The sequence below is a fragment of the Oryzias latipes genome, chromosome 9 (assembly GCF_053564925.1).
Source record: "Oryzias latipes strain Hd-rR chromosome 9, Olatipes_Hd-rR_3.1".
NCBI classification, from domain to species: Eukaryota; Metazoa; Chordata; class Actinopteri; order Beloniformes; family Adrianichthyidae; genus Oryzias; species Oryzias latipes.
The window spans coordinates 16,581,985-16,593,048 of record NC_136245.1 but is presented as its reverse complement, the minus strand read 5'-3'; the positions used below and the strand labels follow the sequence as shown (position 1 = coordinate 16,593,048).

Sequence of the window (11,064 nt, the reverse complement as noted above, 5' to 3'; positions counted from 1 at the left end):
GTGAAGGCAAACCTAGAATGATTAGTTTTTTGTGGTCGTTTTTTTAACCTAATTTTTTCTAAAGAATAATATTGGTGTCTTTGTATTTGTTTACTTTTCGATTAAATTGCATATTAAACACTATTATCACTAAAAGCTTAGACACTTTCTTCTTGTCAATGAACATTATCATGTTCCATGTGATATAAAAAATATGGGCTGTTTGCTCTCTGTGCGAACAAAAATACAATATTTCTTTGTTTTTCATTTATAAACAGGGCAGGTACCCGAGACAAATTCTCACATAATAGCGGGCTGCGCTCGATTGGAGCTGCATTTGGGTGCTTTGCTATGTCGGAGACACAGCGCCATCTAACGGCTTTGTTGTCCATTTGTTCACAGAAACACTTGAATCTATCTTCTATTGTTTTCTCCGACGCTTATTTCATTACATTATAATTTAAAAAATGACAAATATCGTAAAGAAACGCCACATTTCAAAATGTGGCGTTTAAATCTGTCGAGTCAACATTTTAATCAGGTTTCGATGCACACTGCCCCACCTAAATGTAGTAAAAGATGGCCAACGACTTGGGCTAAACCATTTCCTGTTTCGTTTATTTAAATATATTAAGTCGTTGTAGCACTATGTCTATGTGTTAATATTCCACAAAATGTATTTTTTGTTTAATTATTTTCTCTCCTTTTTCGTTTTTTAATTATGTGACTTATTTTTGTTCGTTTCCATTGTTTTTAGTCAGAATTCTCTTGTCACCGTAACCTCTTTTGTCACGTGATCCAGTCTTCCTTCCGGAATGGGTCACCTGACTTGTTGCTGATGAGGAAAGATGGCTGCTCATCTGTCTTACGGAAAAGTGAATTTAAACATTTTAAGGGAAGCTGCGAGGAAAGACCTGCGGGAATTTCTGGACAAGTGTGCAGGAAGCAAAGTAAGAAGTCGACTTATTGCGCATTGCATGACCTTAAACTACTGTATTTGTATCGAATTATCTTCTTTCAATCACAGCTTAAACGTTTTCATCAAAATGATAATTTCAGTTTAGCCAATACATAAAATATATAATACATGCTTTGTATGCCTATCTTGAGTTGAATAATCTATCATTTATATATTTGCAATTGAATGTATTACGTGTGTGATGTTAGAGTTATAATTATATGTTCTTTAGGCCATAGTTTGGGATGAGTATCTTACTGGGCCTTTTGGACTCATAGCTCAGTACTCTCTTCTAAAGGTAAGGACGGTCTCAGCAAACGTTTTGGATAGAATGATCTAATGTGGGTGTTTTTAACAGCTCTTGTCTTTTTTCCTGCTATTTCTTTAGGAACATGAGGTGGAAAAGATGTTCACCCTCAAGAGTGGGAAACTTCCCAATGCTGATGTGAAGAACATAATCTTCTTCGTCCGTCCCAGGCTGGAGTTGATGGACATAATTGCAAAGAATGTTCAGAGGTATGTCATGAGTTTCATCATTACGCTCCACAAAGTAACCAAACTGGACAAGATCCCCACTTCCTCCTTTCGCTTGTGCGTTCTGAGGATTGTTCTGGATTGTGCTCTTTTCAGTGAGGACAGACTGCATTCATCCAGAGACTTTCACATTTTGTTTGTGCCTCGGAGGAGCATGCTCTGTGAGCAGAGACTGAAGGACCAAGGCGTGCTAGGTTCTTTTATCAACATGGATGAGTATATCCTGGACCTGATTCCCTATGATGGGGATCTGCTGTCCATGGAGTATGAAAGTGCTTTCAGGGTGAGTTTAACCCTTATGTGGTGTTCGGGTCTGTGGGACCCGTTTTCATTTTTTATCAAAAGAAAAATGATACAATTACCGTAATTAATTTTTCAAACTCAGACTCACTGGCCTTGGCTCATTTTCTGTGAAGAACATATATTAGAATACATTTTTAATGACAACACACTGTATACCCCCCCAACACATTTCTATTACATATAAGATGTTCGGGTCCACTGGACCCGGGGCCAATAGAGGTGTGGAAATTGATGTTTTATGTACCTACACTCTGTCCTCCACCTGTCTGGGCCTGCTGTGTGTGTGTGGGTGTGTGTGGGGGTGTGTGTAGGTGTGTGTGTGTGTGTGTGTGTGTGTGTGTGTGTGTGTGTGTGTGTGTGTGTGTGTGACCAGTGAGAAAGAGAGAGAGAGAGTGGCAGAGAGAGAAAGATTCACTGTAAATGTGAGTTCTGTTTCTGCACCTGCGGTTCCTGCTAAAGGTTGCAACATTGTTAGAATAATTCAAGCATCAACTCTGTTTGCTCTCGTTCTCCCGCACATTTGACCATTTGACTTTCTTGCGGGAATCTTTAATATCTCGCTCGTTATCTGCTACAAATTGGAGGCGGGACACGTTAAATATAGCTTTGCCAGTGTGGTTTCTCATCACAACTGATCAAAATGGCCAATAGACTTTCTGCGCAGAGGGCCCTGGAATTGATTTTAGAAGAGAGAGACGTTTTTGATGATGATGTATAGGGAGACGATTCAGAAGAGGAGGTTTCAGAATTAGAGGATCACATTTCTGAAAATTCAGAGTCTGACAGTGACTCTGAAGAAGATGATTAGATTGGGGCGGCCGTGGAGCAGCGGTAGGGCGGTAGGCCCATGATCGTAAGATTGCAGGTTCAATTCCCGCCTTGCACACCCATGAGTCGAAGTGTCCTTGGGCAAGACACTGAACCCCACCTTGCCTCTGGTGGTAGGCGGGCGCCTGTGCTTGGCAGCGGAGCCGCCACGTGTGTGTGACTGGGTGAATGGGTCTGTGACTGTAAAGCGCTTTGTCCTTGGAGGAAGAAAGGCGCTATATAAGTATACGCAATTTACCATTTACCATTTAGATTGAGCATCAGCCAGTTCCAAAACGAAGCCATCAGCACCCAGCCACAGGACCAGGCCGTCAGCAGCCAGGACCATGTGTTGTACAGGCTAGTGGCTAGAAGGCCATGTCTTCAATGGGGCTGATGTGTTGTCTTGACTAATAGGTTTACTCTATGTGTTCAGCTTGTGTTGTGCACCTGAATGGGTTCAGTTTCTGTGTTCAAATAAATAAAAGTCAGTAGTTTTGAAAACCCTTGCTTCACTTGAAAATTTGTTTCCACTCATATCTTGATTTTAATTGATTTTCTTTATCACGTTTTAAATGAGTTATGAATGTGATCTAACAAAGGTAAAAGGCAAATATTAACCAAATATACTGATTGTAATTGGATGAGGTAAACATCCTTCGAGTATTTTAACATCAAAGTGTTTGATTGTGAGGCATTAAAAACCACAACATGCAACGGGTCCACCAGACCCACGAACACTGGCTGAGTAACAACAATATGAACACCACACAAGGGTTAAGCAGTGCACTACATTATATGCAGCAACAAAAGTGGAAACACCTCTTTCTGGTGGTTTAGGTTGACTTGTGTCATTAAAGTAGCACCGGCATGGTGAAGGACTGATGCACAACAGGATCAGCTTTAAAGACCCACTCCAATGAAATTTGTTTTTGGTGTTTTTGATATGATCTTGTAGTATTTTGCTCGTACTGGAGGACATATATAAAGAAAATTAATATTAAACTGTGTTTAAGGATTTCTTTACTCAGGAGGAGACAAAATAATGCTGTATAGTAATTAAATTAAATAAAGCTTGTAGTTATTACATACAAACTACATTTGTAAGTCCAAAATCTCCCTTCTCCACTCCATTCTGATGCATGCACTTGCAGACAAAAAGGTCTGTGTACGTCTTTTGTTTTCCTCGCCTGAGCTGGCATTTGGCTGAAAACTGTACGGCTGGACAAGTCCAATATTCCTCCTCTTTTTTGTTGCACTGGTAATGTTAGGCTGGGGTTGTGTGGGGCGATGGGAAAATAGCGCCGGCTTACTCCGCACCAATGGTCCCGCCCACAACACAGAATGCATTTACTGTTTTCCTCCACCGAAGACCTCCATAAAAAACACAACACACTTGAGGTATAACTACAGAAACTATGACCTAGAAAATCACACAGGTCTTTATGATTTTGGCTAAAAACAGCCTAATCATCATTAAAAGACCACTTGGATTGCTTTTAAAATAGATGAAAAGATTATTTGAGTGGGACTTTAAACCCTTGGGGTTCTGGCTTTGATCACTTTGATTTTATTTTTTTTAAAGAACCAAATAAATATAAGTATGTATACTTCAAGTGTGTTGTGTTTTTGTATGGAGGTCTTCGGTGGAGGAAAACAGTTAATGCATTCATATTACAGTCTTGTACTATAAAATTAACTTCATAAACATTAGGGATGCCCGACATGAGGAAAATTTGCAATATTAGTGATCAAAATTGCGATGACGATAACTTGCGGTATATGAACAAACAGCAAAACAACCAAAAACATCATTTCCGTTTCATTGCAACAGTTTAAAAATTATACTCCAAATGACCTTAGTCAACATAGGAGGCGAACATCTAACATAAAAGGGGTCCATCCGATTGGTCAAATGCAGAAATAGATTTATTTGATTGGTTAAATACTTCAAACTGCCATAAGATTGTTTTAGCACATTTATTGAAACCGTTAATTGCAATTTAGATTTAGATTGCCATCTTTTGCGATATGGGTATTGCACAGCTTGATGTCGTGATAACCATAAATCTGTGATATATTATGCAGGTCTAATAAACACGCTTTTGACAGTTGGATTATACAAAAAAAAAGCAGCCTTTTTAAATGTATTGTAGTGCTCTTACTTGAAATGTTGTGAACTGTACTATAAATGGGATTTATAATCATGAGCAGTGAAAAAAAAGAAACAGGACAAAGTTTTCCCTTTTTTTTAATTTTTCGCTAACTGAGACAGTGGAAGAGTGTGCGTCTTTCTGTTGTTAGTGTAGATTGTCAAACCTTTTGTGTGTTATAAATGGAATGCCGAGGCTTATAGTTGGTGTTTGAGCAACGAATTGTTTTTTTCCCTTTTTTCTTCTAAATCTTATTCAGGAGTGCTACTTGGAAAATGACCAAACCAGCCTGTACCACACCGCCAAAGGCCTTATGACTTTACAAGCCCTTTATGGGACCATTCCTCAGATATATGGAAAAGGAGACTGTGCAAGAGTGAGTTCTTCCTATTCCCTCTATGTATTTTATTGATACCTGTGTAGCTTTTGGGATAAAGTTATCCTCAATTTACCTAAAAGAGGAATTCTGTGTTGATCTGCAGCATGTTGCCAACATGATGCTGAGAATGAAGAGAGAGTTTGCCGGCATTCAGAACCAGATCCTGCCTGTGTTCGACACTCTTCTGCTCCTGGACCGCAACGTTGACCTGCTCACTCCTTTGGCCACACAGCTCACCTATGAGGGGCTCATCGATGAAATCTATGGAATAAATAATGGTCAGAAACGGGTCTCTATCTGCTATGTCTTCATTCTCCTCTTTGTCACAGTTCTTGTGTTTTTCCAATCAAGTAGAAGCTGGGGTTAAAAATTATTTAATTTTGAATAATTATTCCCTTAGAAAATCAACATTGATTCATCCAATCCAGTTATACATATATTTTTTACAGTAATTTCTGTATGTTTTGTATTTTTTTTAGTTGCTTTTTGATGAAAGAAATGATAACTTTATCAGTCCTTTGTTCAGTTTTTGTTTGTACATCTGTGAAAAGTGTTTTTTTATAACTAAAAAATGACTTGTAACAGGGCTGAGTATCACTGCCAAAAATATAGATCAATTTACATTATTTGCAAGTTAACAGTTACATTGAATTTCTATTGATTTTCCAAAAATTCATAATCTAAAACAATTTTTATTGGATGCGAAAAGCATGCAGTAAAAAGCAATAGAAACTAATAAAAAGGAGAAATCCTTATATTAAAAAGTAACTAAAAAGACTTTGGGGGGGGGGAAAGTACCATATTACTTTAAAAGGAAAGTGAATAATGAATCCAATGACAACATATTTGGATTTCTAAGAAATTATCAATATTTCAAACTCTGTTGAATATTGTTTTAAGCAGAAATTGAAAAATCAAATGTTTTAAGTTGTAAATTTGCACAGCCTTATTTATTCATGAGCTGTAAGATTGTGTATAATATTGTCATCAGGTCTAGATTCAGTCCTCTGTAGCTTGATTCTATTTTGTCAAAGCTCTTCTGCTGGTGTTTCAACCAAAAATGTAGTTATGCTTGTTTTGCAAGAATTGGATTGAACTCTTCTTTTAACATTTACTTGTTCTTTTAGTTTTAACAAAGAACAAGAATTTCTTCTCTGTCCGTCTTCTGCTCAGGGTACGTCAAGCTGCCTCCTGAGAAGTTTGCACAGATGAAGCAAGGGGAAGCTAGTAAAGATCCACCCACAGAGCCCAAGAAGCTGCAGCTAAACTCGGCGGAGGAGCTGTACGCAGAGATCCGGGACAAGAACTTTAACGCTGTTGGTGCAGCTCTCAGCAAGAAAGCTAAAATAATATCTGCTGCCTTTGAGGTACGTCTTGTGCCGGATCTGCCCATCCTAATGTACGTCTCTGCTTGGATACTATTACACACAAACCCCTACAATTTGGTAAGAGTTTGAAATTGGGTTGCTAAGTGAATCCTATTGGATCGCTTTCAGACATCCCATCTGAACTGATGTGATTTTAACCTCTTAACAGAAAAGGTCACAAAAGAAAATCGATCAGGTTAAGAAGGTGATAACACTGATGACGATAAGATCATGTATTATGTCACACATAGTTATGCTAAAAAAAACAAAACTGGAAAAATTAAAACACTTTCCATTAGCAGAACTACTGAAATTTAAGTTAGTTCTAATTAAACAGAGAGAATGAAAATGTTCACTATTATAAATATTTTTAGTTTTTGTTTAGCACATTCAACAGAAATGAGATTAGTCTGTTTCATTTTTTAGAAGTTTAGAGCCTTTTAGATGCCATGTTCTGTCATTAAATGTCTGAGATACTTGTTTCCATCATTTGCCCGTTGAAAGGTTTCTGTTTGCTGACTAACCTTCCGCTCGTCTTTCAGGAACGTCATAATGCTAAAACAGTGGGAGAAATCAAGCAGTTTGTGTCTCAGCTGCCTCACATGCAGGCAGCACGAAGCTCACTGGCTAACCACACGTCGATTGCAGAGCTGGTCAAAGACATAACCAGTATGTACACATCCTCATCAGCGTTTCACGCAACTTTTTATTGAACGTTTCCAAAGGGAAATGGACAGATTTGGAGCCTTTTACCTGTAAATCTGTTTTAGCTTTAGAGTAAGAGAATAAGCCTTTTTTTTTTTTTGTCCCTCAATGTAGAAATTGCTTTTTAAAAAACAAAAAATAAACAGTCAAGTACTGAAGTGAAGGAGAAAGAAAATATATAATATATTCAATACCCTATACATAATTGTTTGAAATAAAATTAAAAAATGAATGTAGGAACGCACTACTTAAACAGATTAGAGTTGAAATTTTGTTCATTTCTAATCATTCAGGATAATTTTTGATAATGGAAAATGAGAGTTGACTCGGTTTTTTACTTTAATGTTTAATGGATCAAAAGATGAAAATAAATGATCTGCTCCTAAATTTGGTTCCCTGTTCCTGTGCAGCAGCATAAATACTGCTGCAGCTGGCGGTTTCTGTTCTAACAAACATCATTCACTGAAGGAAAGTGTTGTTCTCGCTGTGTGTAACCTCAGTTACCAGAAAAGATGACCGCAGTCCTAATCTCAGAGAAGAATTGATTGCTACCTCTGTTCATTTGATTTCTCTTGCACATTTTTAGAACAACCCTCTGTTGCTCAAATTGTGTTATTGAAGTGAAACTGCTTTTCTTTGTGTTTTGATTTTTCAGTAAAACTAAAAGACTCACTTTAATAATAATAAAGATGAAACAGAAATGTATTAGAAATATAAAATCAAAGAAATAAAAGCAACATTGGATTAAGAAATCGTGTTCCCAAATAGGCTATAGGAGGCCTAAATTATGGTCTGTGAACCTTTGTGAAAAGCATTTTTGAAATGTTCAGTAAAATGGCATAAAAAAGAATAGTGTTTTTTTACTTTGTTAGTCACTGTTCAAAGGGATTCTATTGGATTATACTGGGATGTTTTTTGTAACGACAGCAGAACCATTTCAACGTCTGTATGAATGCGGTGGAGCAGTAACATGTGATGTGTCTCGTTTCAGCATCAGAAGCTTTCTTTGATAGTCTAACGGTGGAACAGGAGTTCATGACTGGAGTCGACACAGACAAGGTCCATTTAATTCAATTAAGTTGTTTTATTAAGTTGTGAAATCAGATTATTCATACATTTGTTGAAATCCCATAAAAGCATTTATTCTTAACTTAATTCCATTGTTCTCCTTAACTCCTCGACTTTGTGGGATTCATGAGTTTTAACTGTTTGGGATACTTTATTTATAAAAAATGTGAATTTCAAACATAATAATTGCCTAAACTTTGAGATTTGTCCCTCTGCTTTTTGACACAGGTGAACACATACATAGAGGACTGCATAGCTCAGAAGGATCCGCTGATCAAGATCCTGCGTTTGGTGTGTATGCAGTCAGTGTGCAACAACGGCCTCAAGCAGAAAGTCTTGGATTATTACAAGAGAGAGATTCTTCAGGTAAAGTGAAGTGGTGAAGCACAGTCTTCTGTTCCACACCGCATTGGCTGATCTTTCCTTTTTGTTATTTTCATATTCTAAACATTTTTTTTTTTTTTTTGTCTTTGTGAAGACCTACGGCTATGAGCACATACTAACATTGCACAACCTAGAGAAGGTGGGTCTTTTAAAACCACAAACAAGCTCACGGAACAACTACCCCACTATTAGAAAAACTCTGAAACTCTGGATGGAGGACGCCAATGAGCAGGTATGCGATTGATTCATGAGAGGTCTGCAGGGACACACGTTAGCACTTTTGTGGGCTGATCATTTTATTTGCTGGAATATCTCCAGAATCCCAACGACATCTCGTACGTGTACAGCGGCTACGCTCCACTGAGCATCCGGCTGACTCAAGTGTTGGCGAGGCCGGGGTGGCGAAGCATAGAGGAGGTGCTGAAGATGCTTCCAGGCCCACACTTTGAGGAGAGGCAGCAGCTTCCATCTGGATTACATAAAAAACGTACGATTCTGGTCACACTTGGAGGGATTCTCATGGTTATGTACCCCATGAAACGTCAACAATTTAGATGTTAGGGGGTGTTTGATATTTAAAAGGCAGCATGCTGAGATCAGAAGACCAAATATCGGTATTGAGGAGTACGTTTGAATTGGAAAACTCTCAAATTAAGCTAATGTGAAGTATTTTATAGTAAAAAGTGAAAGCTCAGCTTTTGGTGTTTGATAAGGTTAACTAAAAAAAAAAACCTTTTCAAATGTTAGGAGAACAAATTGATCTGAAAGAAACACGTCTACACTTGTTCCTGCTTTTTTTTTTTTTTTACATAATATGCTTAAAAACTAGGGCCATAAGAACCAAACAATCAATCAAAAGCTACAGTTGAGCCGGAAGTCGCTGTACATAACATTAATCTTTCTTTGGAATCCAAGTCCAGGAACTGCTGTTCCTACAACTGCAGAAGAAAAGCAATCGCCCGTCTGCCACGCACAGATAAGACCCAGGCTTTGTCTCAGTGAAGCAAATGCTAAACAACGGAAGAGTGATGGCTGAGGGCTGACCGTCCATCAGCGCTGGGGCTGGTGTCTGTGGGTGTATGTGCGTTTGGCCAAAGTTCTGAAGACAAAAATACGTATTTGGTCATGAATTTGTTTTGGCAATAACACCCTTCCAAGTGAGAAATCATTAAACACTTCATTAGAAGTAAACAAACGGATGTGCTAGTTGTCTTGTTGCTACAGGCCTGCCATCTATTGGTTTATAAAGGTGATAATTGGCAATTTTCAGGCAAGGCGATGCAGCTATTTTAGAGTTTCAACAGGGAGTCTTTGGCAATTTTCCTATTTTTACCAGGAATTGGAAAACCTGAATGATATTTGGGATTTGTGGGATTATTTTCTATTTTTTATATCTTTACTATTTCTGTTTAACCCCCCACCCACCCACAGGTCAGCAGGGGGAAAACCGAACAACGCTGGTCTTCTTCCTCGGTGGAGTGACATACGCAGAAATATCTGCTCTCCGATTCCTCTCTCAAATGGAAGACAGCGGGATGGAGTACATCATCGCAACCACAAAACTCATCAATGGCACAACATGGATTAAGACCCTCATGGAGGGTATTTCTTGGAGTCCAAAATAAAAAAAGCAACTTCCTCCTAGATTTGGTCATGTCATAAGCGTGTTTTGCTTGCTGCTTAGTGGGTCATTTTTGGGGGAAAAGCAGAAACGGCAGTGTATCCATCAGCTGTGGTCCAGCTCACTGAAGAAGCAATTAGCACAGTAACAGGCCTCCTGATCAGCCGATAATAGCCCAGTGCTGCCAGGAGAGCTCAGCCTCCAGCCGCCTGTGATTTGACAGCGCAGGACACTGATTTAATTAGGAAGCCATTTGCTCCATGTTCCGGTGGAGGATAACTGTGCTGTGGGAGGGTGTTTGATCTCTGTGTCAGTCAATAGCTTCTCCATGCCCGCCACTGTATATACAGGAAAACCTGCTGACAGATATTTTTGCTGCTTTCCAGTCAATGTAAATGTCTTCTGTGCTGGTTTCCTAAAATTGTAAAATATTTAGTTGAATTCTTGTTTTGCTTTTAAAATCTGCTTTCTTTGGGAAGATAAACATGCCGAAGATTTAAATTGGGAATAAACGGACAGCAGTTGCCTTGAGATCCATGTGGTCAGTTTTACTTTTGCTCCCTCCTCTGCAAGAAGAACTTGAGACGCTCGATTCTGCACACGCAGATTTGGAGCAGACGGCTGAAGCACAGCAGTCCACCCCCAGCTGTCCCGCTTCAATATCATCAAGGTATGGAAAGTTTGCTTCTTTTAAAAATGGGAAAATATACCTCGACTTTTTTATGACGCCACAGGTCAAATCACCTGTGATGAAAACATTTATTTCAAATAACTAATTAAATTCATCTGAAGATTTGTTCTGAGAT

General features: G+C 38.6%; 1 protein-coding gene across 1 annotated transcript; it reads left to right on the top strand.

Annotated features, from left to right (window-relative positions):
* Window positions 1-770: 770 nt before the first annotated feature.
* Window positions 771-10,789, top strand: vps33a (VPS33A core subunit of CORVET and HOPS complexes). Its single transcript, XM_020706064.3, has 13 exons — window positions 771-929; window positions 1,170-1,235; window positions 1,326-1,453; window positions 1,568-1,754; window positions 4,994-5,110; window positions 5,217-5,391; window positions 6,287-6,480; window positions 7,023-7,149; window positions 8,177-8,244; window positions 8,482-8,619; window positions 8,732-8,869; window positions 8,956-9,124; window positions 10,069-10,789. Exons 1-13 carry the CDS (start codon window positions 828-830, stop codon window positions 10,260-10,262), a joined length of 1,803 nt encoding a protein of 600 aa, XP_020561723.2. The 5' UTR covers window positions 771-827; the 3' UTR covers window positions 10,263-10,789.
* Window positions 10,790-11,064: the final 275 nt, after the last annotated feature.